The following is a 17,257-nucleotide window of genomic DNA, read 5'->3' on the forward strand; positions in this document are numbered from 1 at the left end:
TTGAGAGGAGTAAGGATAAACGTGTGTCTTCACAGCAAGACCAACCGGCCATACCATGTACATGATGACCAGCAGCTTCACAAAGCTTTCGTGGGGAGATCTGTGCTGCTTTTTGCGGAAGATGCCGTCCTGCTGTTTGGGGGCTAAATAGTATGCAGGCAGCTTTGGGACCACGTGAGTTGGTTTTGCACTTGCTGTGACCCAAGGAGACCTGTAAGACATCGTGTCGATGGGTCTGACCTCCTCTCTGGACCTTAGTTGCTGTCTCCCTGCCACGCTGCGGGTATTTCTGACTAGTCAGTCTGGTCTGATGCAGACTAAGACACGCTCTTCCAAGCCATCACACGTAAAATTTTACAGATCGCGTTACAAACTCTGAGATGGCTTGATTTATTTAAGGGAGAGGGGTTTGGTTTTTTTTTCCTAACCTCTGTAAGCCTCACCACATGCTTTGTTGCTCTAGTGGCTCGTCTTCTGCAGGGACTTCTTGCAAATCTCTAGCAGCCAAAAAGATCTCATACTTCCAGTAATTCTCAGGATATATAATTTTGTGAAGCTACGCTTTGTATTTGAAAGCTGTGGTTTTAAGAAATCCGAAGCAAGATGTGCGTGGCAGTGGTAAAATACAAAGGAAACTAATCTTATAAAACAACGAACAAGTAATATTCATCTTTCACCCCGCTGTGCCGTGTTGTATCTGTGTGTAAATGTGTAACAAATGGCAAGTAAACACGAAGAGATGGTTCTGTGAGAGTTTGTATCAATGGGAGACCTGGATTCTTGGTGTAATCTTGGGACTGAAATGGACATTAGACGCTTAATTGTAAGTTGTTAAAAATGATGTCAGTCTGAGAAGGTTTTTTTTAATCTTTTGGAAGCAGCGTACAATTGATTGCTGCTTTCACCAGCAGCAGTTTTCATTGGTTACATCTGTTTTTTTAAATTAAGAATTACAGGGAACAAACGCTACTTAAGTTGGCTCTTACCTCTTGAATCTTTAATTCGAAGCCCACAATTGATTATGATGAAGCTGTTCTCTCTGAAATGGACAGCAACTAGAGGCTACTTGAAAAACTTAATAATTCATTCCTATTTATGCATACTGTAATACAATAGGTTATAAATCACTAATGTCATACACCTAATCAGGCATTGTCAGTAGGACTTTGGAGATACTGTGGTGTGATCGGAGAGGTTTCCTTAGCTACAAATATGAAGATAAATTCATATTTTTGCTCTAAACTTTCCATGCTGTCTTAATTGCTTTCTTGCTGCTTTTCCCTTCAAAAATTTCTAATACACTGATATTTCAGGTTGGCAGTGTGGCCACTAAACACTGGTATCCGTGTTGCGTGGAGTCTTAGTGGAGTAGAAACTCAGTTATTTTCAAAAGAATCCACAGAAAACAAGCGTTTTGTGAAAGGCGTTCTTTTGCACGCTGTCAGTAGTATATTTGTTTAGATAAGAATTTAGTCTCAGCGCAGGCCTGTGTTGTTTTATATGTGTATATTTCAGGCCTTATTTAAATAATTTTAGAAGAAATCTAATTTTTACTTATAACTTTATGTTATATATATATAAAAATTTGATTTCTAGGTCAGCAGGACGTGGAAGGTACTTGCAGAAGATGAAGTGTTGTGGTACCGGTTGTGCCAACAGGAAGGATACCTATTAGATACGAGCATCTCCGATCATTCCTGCTGGAAGCTCGCCCTCAAGAACTGCCGGGCCAGAGAGCGCACTTTGAAAACCAACTGGAAGGTAAAAGGGAATTTCTTTAATGTGAGCCAGATGCTGTAGAAAAATGGGAACCTGGTTCAAGCAAGTGGTAGTGAAAAGTTGGATCTTTTGTATTGCAACTTCAAGTTAAAAGGGGAAAGCTGCTGAAGGATTTATGAGACTGCCCTAGCTGTAATACCGTTTTTTCTCAGTGACCGATTACTTTTCGGAGTGAGTCTTTCTGTTTGCCATGCTGCTCCATTGACTTTGGTGAGAGAGAGATGTTTTTGCTTTGAGCATCCCTTGATAATGAGATGATCAGCCTTAAAGATGAAGGCTCCTTCCCCTGCTCATTACATATCCTGGCTAAAAGAAATCTATCTTTTTTTTTTTTTTTAACGATACTTGGTTTTCTACCTAAAGATTATGAATGATAATGAAGAGTGATAGCTTCTTTCTCCTTCGTTTCTGTCTGTAGAAATTCCGGGAGGCAAGCATAAAATAGATGGGTCTTCCCTCTCAGCTGCACTGCGACTTGTCAGTAGCAATAGCAAAGCTCGGAGTTTTCCACGAAGCAGCAGATTAACTTGTTTGATGAATGTATTGCAGTCCCAACACCGTGTCTCGTCTTTCTGTGCAGAACCGCATCGGTGCTGTGAGCCAGCTGCAATATGAGCTGGGGAAGATTCTGTGCGATGTACATTCTTGCGATGGCGTTGTTATTGCTGGGTGAGTATGAGGTTGTGTCACGCTCGTTTAATATTCGCTGTTTGAGATCTCGTTCAAAAGAAGCAGACATTTGAGGCAACAGGAATGAATTTTTCTGACTGCAGTTCCTTTGTGGGTGAGGTAGATTGTCCTTAAAGTGACTGATAATGACGGTTATCTACAAGTAATTTCAGCAGTACAAATTTTTATTGTACTATTCAAAAAGCGCTCTCATGTGAATGTAGTCCCTGTAAAGACTGCGGTACTTTCTGATGAACTGTATTTTTGCTGTGGAAGCATCCAGAATGTATTAAATATTGTACACATCTACTAAAAAAATGCTCTTTTTATTATTTTTTTCCATAAAAATCTCTTAATCACAAGGATATTTTTATGTGCTGTGGCAAGAAAACTTTAGGACTGCTACTCTTTTCCGTGGTTATTTAAAAGACAATCTGTGGGGAAAACAAAAACCACCCAAAAACCGGGAACGCTCGAACTTCTCTTTTCCTAATATAAAGCTTTGTCAGGACCTCGATTTATTCAGTTTACACTCTTAAATACAATTTTGAGAACCTCCCGAACTCTTAGAAGAGGTTACCATGATGGTCCCAGTAGGTGTAAGGCTTTACTGTGTTCTGCTTGAATTTTACAGGTTCGGGAATTAGCAGCCCTCCAGAAGTAGTCACATGAGTAAATAAAAATGATATCATCTGGGGGCAGTCAGAGGACATTGTCCTCTAACATACCCGACTTCCATCTTTTATGGTAGGACTTCACGTTAATGGTATGCTTATGCATGGCAGGATTACAGAAAACTACTATATAAAATTCGCACACTCATTAGAAAGGTGCTTTGAAATGCATTGCGTGTAAATAACTCCATGTACGGGGAAATGCTTTTGAATGCTCTTGGGCAACTGAGAGCAGCAATCTAAACCAGAAGATGTCAGGAGCGAAAGGGGAATTTTAATCTTTGATTGGTTTGGTTTGCTTGTCTTTTTTACTAGATGCTCTTCCGCTTGTTTTATTTCTGCGTTTGGAGGTCTCCCTTTCTATTCTTTTCCATCCAGTTCATTGACTGTCGCTTCTCTTTCTCTGCTTCTCGTGCCATGTTTTTGCTGCTGCGGAGTCTGTGACCTCTAGAGGGGTAGTGCCACACAGTGGTTAACCTAAACAGCGGCCGCGGGAAGAGCCTTGAAGAATTCCTGTGGCTGGGGTACCACAGGTTTTACCTGGACTCCTGCCTGATGCTGCGGCTTCCTCGGGCCACCAACAAGTCACCCCAGCTCCCAGTCCGCTGTGGTCCGCAGCTGGGCTCCGGCTCTGCAGCCTGACTTCTTTGTGCCCTTCAGCTTGGGCAGTGTGCTTCCTGGCCTTGGCTGGGGATCGGCACTACTGTATCTGTTCCACTCTCTCTAATGAAACCTCCTGGACTTTTCTGGGAGCCAGAAACCCCAGTTGTCTCCATGCTGCTGCCAAAACCTCCAGCTCTTCTTTTTCTTCATTTTCTCCATTGTATTCGTATCCAAACGTGCAATATGTAGACAGTAGGCAGAATAAATTAAATTTCTAAAGAATTATTAACTAAAGGATATTAATCCTGCATATTAAACTCAAATAGTCCATATTTTCGCTTGGTGTATTACAGAAGTTGGGTTTATGCACTTCTCAGACAGTCTTTTCATATTGGTTCCCCAGTTCCTCCAGTATCTCTTGATTCTTTTGGTGAGTTTGCATCAGCTGGTGTGGTGAAGGGAGGTGGTGCCATTAAATTATTTAGGTTCCTGAAACATCGACGAAAATAGATGGGCAGGTAAGGGACCACCGAGGGAAGAGCTGCACATGCGTATCCGTTAGGAAAAGCGATGTTACCTGTTTCACTCAAATTGCTTTTCAGTAATTTCCCTTCTCTGAGAAAATGAATTTTAGTAATGAAGTATCTTCTGATGAAGCTACGAGCATGTATTTGATAAAACAACAGGGGGAAATCAGTATTCGGCTGTTTCACTTGACCTGGTTAGTAAATGAAATGTTTAGAATACAACACAAAATAGAATACAAACGTTATATTATTTCCTTTGCTGTTTACTACTTGCCCTTCACTCTGCTTTGGTAGCTCGAGATCTCTGAAATCATCTCTTAAATTGCTGCAAGTAGAAAACGATTCTGTGAATCTTGCCCCAAAGAAGAAGAATTTGTGGTTTTCCCAGTGATGATCAAAGTCTGCAAGGCAGCAGCACATTGTCACGCTGCCCAATAATATCTCATGGTAAATATCAAACAAAACAGACTTAAAGTTATAACTAGAACTTCCAAGGACGTTAGCAAATTCTGCAGGGAAATACTTTGTTCATTATGTGCATTTGGTAAGTATTTAGGATAGGTAGATTGAGGAATTTGCTGGGGTTTTGTTGTTTGTTTTTGTGTTGTTTATTTTTTTTTTAATCCAAACATAACCCTCTCCTTTCTCTCCCAGCTTATAGTATTGTACTTAATGGCGTTGTGCTTTCAAATTTGTCATAAAAGTGTAATGAATCTGGTGATCAATAGCTAGCTATTGCATTCTTTCAGTGCTGAAGAAGTAATTTAATAGCTGAGGTTAACAGAAGTCAATTTTCTTCTCAGTATAAATATCAATTATCTGTTACATTTAATGATTATATCTCCAGTTTCGCAAACACTTAGGTGCTTAGCTTTACATGTGAATAATCATAGATTACAGCGAGACTTGCCGCGTGCGTGAAGCTAAACTGGTGCGTGACTGCAGGACTGGAGAAGTTGGTGAAGACCTTAAAGCTAATCTTGTGTGTGGCATTCTGCAGGGTTTTCTAAGCGGTGGCTCGTGGCGTCATTTACCTTTCTTTCTTCTCTAGGCAGGTTGTTGTGCCGGAGAAAAATAGGGCGACTCGTTTTTTAGCAGGTTTTTTTTGCTGTCTGCCTTCGGGGAGCAGCTGCAGCGCTCTGGCTCGGCTCGGTCAGCCCAGCCAGGCATTACGCGCTGTCTCTGTAGCTGGAAACTGTGGCACTGCGTAGCAGCTGCTCCCTGGTTTCAGGAGGTTCAACTCAGGATCTTGGGAGATCAGAGAGGGCTTAGAAAAATTTAAAAAGGGGTGGAGAGAGAAGTTCTCAGCAGAAATGCTGGGGCTGTGGTGTATTTGAGGTCTTGGAGCAAGCCGGAGAGTGGTCTTGCTTGATTTGAGCTTGCGCTGTGATAGACCCAGTCTTGTGGTCTTCACTCTACTGCTTCAAACTCTGGGAAGCGGAGTAATTTTTATTTTGGCTGCTGTAGAGCTTTTTTTTAATCTTTCTGAAAAGGAATTTGTACCGGTTGCGGGCAGGGCAACTTAAAACAGCAGCTGCGAGTATAACACACAGAGGCATCATTTGGCTGAGCTGGTTCAGGAGCGGATCTCTGTTACCTGTGTGTAAGGACGCAAAGATAAACTATCCAGGCTTAGCTCTCCCTTCGAGAAACGTACCTATTTCATGCACTCGCCTCGATTTTTCTCCACGCTGCTGCCAAAGCTCAAGCCAGAAGATGGCAGAATATCAAGGATTGATTAAGTGCAACCTGAGCTGCGCGCTGAAGGTGGCTGCTCGCGGCTCCTCTTTCTCCCAGCGCCTTGCATTTACTGCCTGACATCAGATAATTCAATCTGGCCTGCGTGCAGAGCATCTTGTGTTTATCATTAAAATTTCATCCCAGCGGTTACGATGCTTGTTTTCTGGGTCAGACCTCGAATCCCTTTTCATTTGAGACAGCGGTGTTTGTGGTTACCTCACTCCCAATCAATGTTGTATTCGCCAGCCTTTCTACAGTTACATGTCTCGAAGGATCTTCTTTATAGGGATGTTGTCCTTCCCCCCCTTCATATTCAATTCAAATGGAGTTTCTTCTTTAAGTCAGGGTTTACTTAAAGCAATTATACATCTGCTTGCTTGGCTTTTATAAATTACTACTGATGATTAGGTTCCTCTGTACCTAATAACGTCGTATGTTTGGTTTCAGTACAGAATGCCTGCATTTCTTCACCTTCTGTTAATAAACAAATCTCCCTTTACTTTTTTTTTTTAATTTTATTTTTTTAAGCATGTTCAGACAGTAAAATTGCTACTTTCTTTTCTTCTCGGCAGTGTTGACAGCTGCACTGATGGGCGTTTGTAGTCAGAGGTTAGGTTCCCCCTGCAGATACCGGTCTCGGAGCATGCATCTGGTACTTGTTTGCGCCGTGGTGTCGTTACGCAGTGGATCCCGTGGTGCGACATGTCCCTAACGTGTTGTGAGGCTGTTTTGCTGTCGGACCGGCCCTGTGTGAAATGCCAAACGTGTGGCTGTCCTTGAGACCGTGCGGTAAACTTGCCTTGTGTCGGTGGTCATCATCTCGCCTCACAACTCGCCCTGTAAAACCACACCAAGTGTGCTGTGAGGCAGGGTGATGTTTTATTGTGCGTTGTGTTAACGTTTTTATGCTTGTGGAAAAGGCACTGTGGTTTTGCTGCTGCTGTTCGTAGCTCTGAAAGCTTCCCAAGTAAAAATAAACAGAAGAGATTTGGAGTCAGACTACCCTTCCAAAGGCCTAGAAGTATAAAGGTATCTACTTTTTCTTTCTTCAGTTTTCTTTGACAGAAAAAACAGTGGTAGACTGCTAGTTAAGAGCTTGCATAAGTGGAAATTTAAGGTCATGCGTCTGCTGTGCCATGGGGATGGGTCCAGCAGATGCCACGTGGAGTCCTGCACCCCTTGCAGACTCGTCTGGGAATCAGCCCTCCGTTCTTCTCTTTACATTTTAACTTCCAAGGTTTCCTCCCTCCCCCAGTAAGTACTGTCTTCTTTCCTGGAGATTTTATTTTCTTGAGTTAGGGCTGGTGAGATTCATAGGCTGTGAGTGCCTCCATAAATCTGCAGATTAATGCTTTCTCCCCTTTCAGGGTGGAGCGCACCTGGTGCAGGTGGTATTTCTCCGAGTGATGCTTGATAAAGGCAATGAGAAACAAAAGAGCTTTCTAAATACCCTGCACGGTAGAGGAATCATCTGTTTTAGAGATAGAGATACATTTTCATTCTTTCATACGGAGAAACTAAATGCACTGAAATAATTTTCACACAGTTGTCGTCGTTCTGAAGGGGTCTTACGGCAGCACTCTCGAACAATTTGGGCCTTTCAGTTTAAGTCATTATGAGCAATGTACAGACATAAAAGTAGCTGCTACTATATGGGAGATTTCTTTGTTCTCTAAAATCACCTCCCACACTGCTTTCCTCTTGCTCAAAGGTGACCTGCAAATGACTTTTTTTAAAAAAATATGGGCTTGCCACTCTTTTTAACTTTGTAATGATGTGTGAAACTCGCCCGAAAGGCTTGAAAACACTTTTCTGCACTTTTTAAAACTTCATGTCAACTCTCATCTAATTTGGGTTTTTGTGCTGAAGGGCTTGTGGGCTATTCTCAAGGTATTTATTATTAGCTCTTGCATCTTAATTCACTGTGCAGACCTGAGGAAACCAAAATATTAATTAGTAATGAAAATGAAGAAAAGTTAACAAACTGAACTCTTAAACAGCCTGAATCGACCCCTGCCTTATTTAATTGCTGTAATTTACTTGTATAATGGCACAGCTTTGATAGGTTTCTCCCTCCCCTCCCAGTGATTGAGAACCTGGATGTAAAACAAAGCAGTAAAGCAGAAGGTGAAAATACTTGCCTTTTTTCCTTCAACCTCCCCGGACCCTTTGTGTTCTCTTCGCACATTCTTGTCATTGTTAAGAAGTAATAAGTGTCAGACCTCCTTTTTTTTTTTTATTTTTTTAATTTTTTTTTTTTTATTTCAAGTGAGTCACCTTTAGGAGGGTTGCAAACCGGATGACTTCATGAGTTCAGAGGGGTCGGATGACAAACTACAGGAGTTAGGTGAGGTTGTGTTAAGTGACAAACACCTTGGCTTTGCTGTCGGCTTGTGAAAAAGAGCCTTTCAGGTGAAACCAATAGTAGCAGCTTGATACTGACTCCTTCTGAAAGCCGCTTTTCCAGCCTGCCTGACCATTAAGCTATTGGTTTACCTGCAGGTTTTGCTGGATGCAGGGGAAGGCGTTGCTGCAGGGAGATGTGTTGTGTGTATAGTGATGCCCGGTGTGCCGAAGTCGCAGTAGTTATTTTTGAGCTTGTAAAGCCTAACTTTCTGCTGAGGCCGGACAAACCCGTCCTTCTTTTTAACCTCAAACTTCTTAACGTTTCATTTTTACTGTTTTCACAACCTACCAGCCTCTGGGCTGTTGCCCTCAGTGCCTAGAGTTCAGGGGATACTTTTCCTCTCTGCTGTTTGCAGTGTGTTGCAGTTTGTCTTCCTTCCAACGTGTAAACATATCCATTTACGTCATCTTCCAATGGTGTCTTCTCGCCTGTATCTGGAGCTGTTGTTTTATTTGTTGCACTGTTTGTCCTTTATGAAATAATAGGGCTGATGGACCAGATCCTTCCCAAATTGCATCGTAATTCCTCTTGATTTCTTTTGAAAAAAATACTTTCCCCCCCCCCCTCCTGCCATGGCATTGCCTTAGGTGATACTCACACTAATATGTTTCCTTGGTCAGAGCAGCTGGTTTAATTAATGGGCCTGGGCTGATGCAAGCCACTGGAACCTTGATCTAAATGATGGGAGATTCTTGGCCTTAAAAAAGAAATTACTAGAGAGAGTTTGGCTTTCTCTAACTTCTGCTTTTGTAAGTGTTCATTAAAATGTTTTGCCTACCATATAACCCTTTGGCTTGTTTCTGTTCCCTTGGTATGACATTTGCATGTGCTTAAAATTAATAAGAAGGTGAGGCACGCAGAAGTACTCAGGATGGCAAAATGTTAATTTTGTTACAGGGAACAATGATAAGCTGCAGAAGAGCTGCACGCTATCTCCGGCAGCTTAACCCACTTTCCAGAGCTACGATTTCCTAAATGAGGCCTGAAGAACGAAGGTAGAAGCTTTCAGCAGCTCACTTTCTGTGAGCATCATCCACAGATGGACGTGGGATGATGCATTGGAAAGTCGAGTTCCCAGCAGAAGAGTTTGGGAACCGATCACAGGGATGCTCAGAATGCATTTCCTACATGTTAAATCTTAAAGTGTTTCCAGATCGGTACAGATTAGTCACTTTTTTCATAGCTGCACTCCTTTAGGAAGCAACCCAACATAATGTTTGGATGGAATCAGGGATACTACTTTCCTACTTCACATTCTTCTGTCAGTGCTAGGATTGCTTCAAACGCCGGTTTTGATTTACCCTCATCAGGGTGGGTTTTTTTGTATTTTACGGTGTAGCTTTCTGCCATGCTGTGTAATAGGAAGGATTTTTCTTTTTTCTGTTCCATTTATATTTAATTTTTTTGTCATTGTATTCTATTTATATTCCTTTCTGCCATATAAAGTAGTTCTTTACCCCATCGTTGCTACTGGACTGTTGTTTCCTGATTATTTCCCTTAAGGAATCCCTTAGCCAAGCTACCTGTTGGTTATGTATGTAATGGCAAAATCGGTGTCTCTAAATAACTGTAAATGAGAATACAGGAAGGCTCGGGAGCTTCCACCTCTTTCATCCAGCTTTACTCTGTGAGGCATCCAACACTGCGGTAAATGGATCTAAGCTCTCCATTATCCCTCACTTAAGAGAAAAGTCGTGGGTCTTAACATTGAGTATAAAGATGGTCATAGAATCCATTGAATTTCAGTAGTGTGGGTTGCCATTGAGGTATCTTCCAACTTGCAGTGTTGTTGATGAAGAAGAGGTTTTGAAATTGACCATTATGAATTACCACTGTTTTACTTGAGCCTTACGGAGAAGATGAAGCTTAGGAGCAATTGGAACCAGCGTTCAAAGGCGTTTGGGCTTGGGTTTGCATGTTTAATTGGACCTTATTCTTAAGCCTACTGAGGGGGTCTCTGACTAGATACCTTAATTAGCCACATGAAGGACTGGTTAGTTGCTTTTGGTGGAATAAGGATGAAAGGTCTGAGATGCTTCTTGCAGCAAGACAATGCAAAATACTCATTATTTTACTTGCTTATCAACAGGCATCCATTTAAACAGAGCTATAGCTAGAGACTGTTACTTGAGCAAAATTCCTACTGACTTCAATAAAATGCATTGACGTTGTAAGGACTTCATAATAAGATCTTTTGAGTATTAACAGATGGTCACTGACTGCCTGAAACAAAGTTGTTGGGGTTTTTTTTTTTTGTTTTGTTGATCACCGCAGGTATCTGGAAACTGAACAGACTTTGCCTTCTGGAAATCAAACCTGACTGTGAAACAAAGGTTTTTCTTTCTCCTTCCTTTTTGATTTTCTTGCTACAAATTCTTTAGAGAAAAATAGGCAAAATGTAAACTGGTTTCTGAAGTGTCTTATCCAAAGTCTTTGGTGTTCAGACCAACGGAGCGTAGTAAGACTTGCCCTGGAGTGGTGTGCTTGAGGCAGCCCGCAAAATGGACCGAGCCCGGCGTCCTGTTTCAGCAGAAACCCAGCAACGCTCTGGTCGACCCGCTCGTTTGAAGTGCAATTCTGCAGTGCCAGCAGTGAGCAAGCCATGAAGGAAAGCAGTTTGTCTTTGCTGCTGCCATGGACTGAATGAGCAGAGTCTCGACTGTTTTGAAAATGTTCCTGTTAACAGTTTTTCTTTTGTGTATTTGTCAGTTTATATATTAGTTGCAGTTGTACTTTGCACAAACACTAATTAGACAGCCATCAACACTCAGGGCCAAAGGCTTACTAACAATGCAACTGTGATAGCAGTGTCTTAATTGGTTGAGTATAATTGTCATTAGGCAACGATAAAGACATCTGGGGCTCTGGAGAGAGATCAGCCTCCCCCTCCTCCTCTTCCCCAAATTTGTTCTGGCTATTGCTATCCAACACAGTTGAGCTTTTTCAGATGAGATTCTGTGTTTTTTGACCAGTTTCCTGATGTTTTTCTCCTTATGAAATCGTCTGCCTCTTCAGCACCACTTCATTAGAGCTGTGCCCAGCCTCCATCCCTGCTTCCTCCCACATGTGCTCTGCACTTCACCACCTGCTTCCCAGCCATCGTGGGACATCAGCAGCTTTTAACCCCCGGCTCCTTCTCCTTCCCTCTTCTGCTTTCACTCATGTGAGAGGGCACCAGGAAATTGTTCATCTCATTATGACATTACTGCCAATAAAAAGTGGTTGAAATGCTTTTAATTAGTGAGTAGGTATTTTTATTATAATATGTTTGTAGGTACCATGTGAATTTAATTTTTTTTTTCAGTTTCTCTATACCTTTCCTATTGTTCCTATTCCTAGGGACCTATTCCTATTTCCTGTTCCACCTATTGTTCCTCCATTTCAGCAAATTTTTTGTGTTATCTGTAAAGCTTAAGCTGAATTTGCTGACTAATTTTTACAGATGTAAAATATCTGCCCAGAATTAGAGAACTGGCTTGTCAAGGAGAAGTATAGTTAGGAAAAAATACAGCTCTTGTCTTTCTCCTGCCGCTACTTCTGATGTGTGTACGCTGAAATGTTCAGAAGAACGAGAGCAGAGTGAAATATAAGTCCCTCAAAGAAGCTGAGTTACTTGGGTGGAGAGTCTCTGTTGGCCACCAAGAGGAGGGTGGCTTTGTCTGGTGGATGGTGAGAGAAACACGTGGATCCAGAGCCGAAAGCCAGGCACCGCGTGGACCAAACACCTTGGGAGGCAGCAGGGCAGGGGTGTCTGGAGAGGAGGAACTTGGGGGGTGATAGCAACAGACTCTTTCTTGTTGCTCCCTGTTGTGTTCGGGAAGGCAAGACTTTGAACAGCCTTTCTAAATGAAGTAAATCACGTATGGTCTCTAAATTTTTGCTTTTTTTTGCTTTGAACTGGAAAACTCGGAATTTGTAAGTTTTGGGGTTGGGTTGGGTTTTCTTTGCGCAAGTGGCTTATATTGGATGTTGGAGTATTTACCCGCCACTGCAATAATCATCTCAATGAGGGGGAAAAAAGCAGCTGCTGAACGCTCTTGGTATTACAGCAAATAGAATTTATTTGTTGTTATATTAAACACTTGTTTTTCTTTCGCTCCAGCAGAAAGCTATGTGGGCTTCTCGTGGCCTTCTCGATAGAAAATTCAGTAACTGAATGAGGTTGGAGGACTGTGCCTGTTCTGGGGCAGAAGACTTAAATCTTGGGTTCTTTCATTCAGGAGCCGGTTATCCAAACAAATTTTCATGGCCAAGTATAAAGGCTGCCATAGGAAATGAATAGAAATACTGAAATTATCTAGAAATAGGTTCTGTACAGTGCAGGGTGTTCGTCTCCTCAGCCATCTATATTGATATGGCAGATTTGCCAATTATCTGCAATAAAGCAGCCTTTTTATTTTTTTATAGCAAGGCAGTGCTTTAATAGTTTAAAAGCCTTTTGTTGTGGTTACAAATTGAAAGTGTTTTGCTCTTTACAACAGCATTAAAAGCAGGGAGTTGAACCATTAAATTTTTTAGTTCTGAATTGGCTTTGTCTGTGTTTGAAATTCTTCCAGTTCAGTTCTGGTACAGTCCCAGTGTATGCTGGAAATGGGCACGCGATGGTGATGGCCAACGGAGTGTGTTGTCAGCTGAGGAGACGGTTTATATTTCCCATTTCCCTGTGCTGGTTCCCTGCCCAAACCTGGACCTCCGCTTATGTTTCCAGCATGGTCTTGTAACATCTCTCCAAACCCTTTAGGTTTGCCGCGTGGCACCGAGATGCTGTCGTGCTGCTCTGGGAAGGATGCGGGTGGTGGTGCTGAGTGAGAAGTGGGGTAGGAGGGATATGGAAGGGATGGGGGCAAAGATGCCCTACTGCCCTACTCCCTCCTCTTCGCAATCAACGTAAAGCACTTGTCCTGTCTTGCGGTGCACTGGTGGGATTTCTGGACAGACATGAATGAAAGTAGGGTTTGGTAGGTGCTCGCAGGGTTGTCCAATGACAGAACTGGAATGAGCACTATGACCAGGATCCTCTTGCGGATTATTCTGTAGCATCTGTGTGAACCCACTAGAGCGTACCTGAGCTACAAGTAACCAGCTCTTGTGTTCCAACAGGGGTTGGTTTCCTTGCTAGGGGTGGGAGAACAGCACGGCTTCGTGGTTTGGAAGTGAAAGCTCTTCAGCATGTATTTGTCCATCGTTGGAGAGGAAGGGGGCGAGGATGAGGAGACTGCAGGCTGGTCTGATGCAGAGCCTACCAAGCAGAGACAGTACAGGTCCCACCACAAACACATTGGAATTTGAGTCAAATTTATTTCCAACTAAGGGTCAGAAACGTTTGGTGGTTCTGTTCCAGTTTGAGCTTAGCCATAGAGGTGGTTCAGGCTCTTCTTCATGAATGAAGAATGGTTCAAACTAAATTTTGACTTGGTTGAATTCAACCAATGACTTGGTTAAAGCATTTACTGTGGTGTTGGATCTTTAATTCCAAGGCTGCGGTCCATGTTATTTTTTATGGATGGTAGCATGTCTTGAGCCCTGGTTCTCTTGTATTTCGTGCTGTGTAGAAAACCCAGAAGCAGTGCACTCGGAGAATTAGACAGCCCTGTGGTTTTTCTCTGTTCCTGTCGTCCTGTTTTCTCCGTCTATTACTCTTTCTTTTTACAGTCCTGGACTGGACTACGTGAGAGCGAGTATATATATGCACTAGGAGGAGATGCTGTTCTTCCTCGCTTATTTGGGGATGAAAGTGAATTTTCTGTCACTTAGTTCTGTCAGTTCTACCGGTATTTTATGTCTCCCTTGAAACTCACTTTTCAAGGTCGCTTAGTGACAAGAGAATTTCGGCTTCCCCCTGGAGAATAAATAATGTGCTACTCTTTGCAGTCAGAAGTTTGAAAACGTGACCCCAGCCAACCCAGACATACAGGGAAACGAAGAGCAGCTCAAAATTAAAATGCTTCCCAAACTTATGTCTGTTTTGAATGGGGCTGCAACAGATCTGTACAGTTACCTGTCCTGTTGTGTTTTATCTCCAAATTTTAAAATGTATCCAAAATGAGCACTTTTCAGTTTCATAAACTGAAGATGTTTGTTGTGGACTGTTTGCTGAGTCCAACGTGAAACGTTTTGCTTTGGGGGAAGCTTCTTTCTCAATCTGTTCTTTTTAAATAGTGCTGCTGTAAATTGGAAAGTAAAGCAAGATTCCTGGAGGGATTTGGGGCTCATTGGCAGAAGGAGGAAAAGGAAGAAGTGCTGTTCCCACCCTATTCTCTCCCATGTTCTTCTGTTTTGCCGTGTAAAGCACTGCAGAGGAAGCCAGGTGACAAGGACATGGTTTTCCTTTCTTTCTGATTCAGTACAGAGAACTAATGTGCATCTCTTTCTGCTTGACAGGTCTCACCGCCCACTCAGGCACTTTAATTAGTTGTAGAAAGTGGAGCATTTTCACTCGGAGATGTTGGAAGTAATCGGCCCCGGAGTACCTGTAGCCCAGTTGCACGGTACTCCCCAGAGACCAGGGCAACCTGGGTCGAAGTCCAACATCTTCTGAACCTTTATTAAGCACTTTCCTTTGCTGCCTTTGTAAATAATTATTTTCTTATTTTCCTCATAAACGTGGGACAGCCAGATTTCTAACCATTAGACCTTTGAGGTTTATGACAACCATTCTTTTGAAATACCTTTCCCCTAAAAGTCGCGATATGACCACAAAGCTGCCAGAGCGGGAAGCATCCTTCATTTTCCAACAGAATCCAAGTCTTGGGTATGGATATCTGAGACTGCTTGACAGTGTTAATTGTCACAGGTCTGTCAAAATGTATCTTAAATAATTATTGAACTGTTCCAAGTAACTATTGAACTGTGTTCTTTGACCAGTCGTAGAGGGAGCTTCTCCTCTACTTTGCCTGCAGTGTTTTTTTCCTTCAATAGTGTGTTGTGTGCCCCAGCATAGATGGCACTGAACAGTTTCTGTGTCGCTTGCTGTGTTACAACCTTCGTTAAGTCAGATGTATTCAGTATCATCTGAGATGTTTAGTTCTATTATTTTATTTTCTCATTGGGAAACTAGTTTGATGTTAAACTCTAGTTTTTCTGATGTTTCAGTGAGAGAGCCTTCTGCAAAGAAGGCAGCACTGCCTTAATTCTAAAGACAACACTTAATGGCATTAATTAATTGTGTTAAGTCTTCAGAGATGTAGGCAAATCTGATCTGTTGATGAGGCAGTAAGAAGCTTATTTCTATACAGAGCAATAGGTGTATGTGTGTGAGCTCTGGTACGTATGTACATAAACGCTCTTGTTGAACAGTCTGTCTTTGGCACAACCACATGTTTTTAAAAACTGCAAGGAAACGCTTTGAAGTTTTGCCATGATGTAGTTTAGGCTTATTACTGATTACCTTTTTTCCCTTGAGCCCTTGCATTCTAGTTGTAAAGCTAATATCGATAGCTGGTAACCTGCGATAGCGCAGTCGTGTCGTTCCTGTAGCTCCAGTTTACCTGCTGTCTTAGTAGATTTGATGCTACAGCCAATAAATGGGAATAAAATAAGCAAAGTTGGTGGGCTTGTACACAGAGTTTGTGAACAGAAGGAGAATCACTCTAGGAGCCGTAAATGGTGTTAGGTTTTAAGACGCCTTTTGTTTCTTCCTGCCCTCTTCTGCAGCTACCTCTTTTCAGATGTTTTGGGATGAATAATAGCCTTCTTTTCCAGATATACATCAGGAGAAGTGAGGTTGTGGGACACTCGCACCTGGGACTACACAGCCCCCATCCTGGAACCAATGCACGGTCCTGGTGATGCTGGACCTCAGCCACATGTCTCCTTTGTGAGGATAAACAGCTCTCTGGCTGTAGCAGCTTACGAGGATGGTAAGTAACCACAAGTCTCCTCCCTATTTTAAAAAAAAAAAAAAAAAAAAGGCTTTACAAAAATGAAGCAGCTGTGCTCAGCTTTTTGTGTGTCTGTAATCCTGTATATACACACACATGCACACACTTGCTTTTATGTGCGAAAGTTGGCCAATAACCCTAAATGCATTAGGAGGCATTGGAACATAGCACCCATTAAAACTGATGTTTAATTCCTACTGGAACTGCTACACAAAGCTTGAGTGCCAGGCTGTAGTCCAGCCAAACTATCTTAAGCAAATAACTTGTTTTGCTATAAAAATATTAAATATTCTTCCACCAGCCTTCTCCTCTGTCCAAAACTCCCTTGGGGTGCTGTGAAGCTTTGTTATGGGAATACTGGTAAACTTGCATGTCTGATTAATCTGTGTCCTCTCTTGCTCTTGGCATCGTGTACGGATACACGTTTCCTTAACTGAAGCATTGGTTTGCAACGGTGGATTATTATGTACTTTGATATAGAGAAATAAAAACTGTGACCTAATATTTAATGAAACCCTAATAAAATCCTGGTTATATGCATTGTTTTAAATGTACTTAGATGTTTTATGTAATGGGAAACAAGAGCCAGAGACCAACCGTACATCTACTGGACGTGGGAACAGCAATTAAAAAAAGTCAGGTTTGGATAGCGCTAGCCGATAGGGATTGGGATCCTAAGCCGAGCTGCTCAGGCAGAACTCGGCTCCTATCATCTTTCTTTAAAATGTATGATTTGACACTTAAAAACCTCTCTTCGGGTATGAATAAAGAGCGTTTTTAAAGTTAGGGAGCTTTGTACACGTACCATCTTTGATCCTGGCATTTCTGCGTGTGAAAACAATTGAAGATGAGTAATCCAAACAAGAATTGTCTAATCCATATATTTTATTTTAGAAATAAATTAAATCTTTTATATATGAAAACAACTGTTTTAAGGTGATCAACATCCTTAGCTGATTTTCTAGCGTGGATCGTGCT

At 42.0% G+C, this 17,257-nt stretch overlaps 1 protein-coding gene across 3 annotated transcripts in view; it reads left to right on the forward strand.

The window, feature by feature from the left end:
• The window catches only part of FBXW8 (F-box and WD repeat domain containing 8), a 52,980-nt gene that overhangs the window by 8,557 nt on the left and 27,166 nt on the right, over nt 1-17,257 (forward strand). For all 3 annotated transcript variants that reach the window (XR_010073115.1, XR_010073116.1, XM_063350671.1), the window contains exons 3-5: nt 1,597-1,761; nt 2,360-2,448; nt 16,101-16,258. Coding sequence is in view for 1 of the 3 variants with exons in the window: in XM_063350671.1 (XP_063206741.1) it covers nt 1,597-1,761; nt 2,360-2,448; nt 16,101-16,258 (412 nt within the window). In the remaining 2 variants the exon portion in view is untranslated. The remainder of the gene's footprint in view (nt 1-1,596; nt 1,762-2,359; nt 2,449-16,100; nt 16,259-17,257) is intronic.

This window comes from Chroicocephalus ridibundus, chromosome 13 (genome assembly GCF_963924245.1).
Source record: "Chroicocephalus ridibundus chromosome 13, bChrRid1.1, whole genome shotgun sequence".
Lineage (NCBI taxonomy): Eukaryota > Metazoa > Chordata > Aves > Charadriiformes > Laridae > Chroicocephalus > Chroicocephalus ridibundus.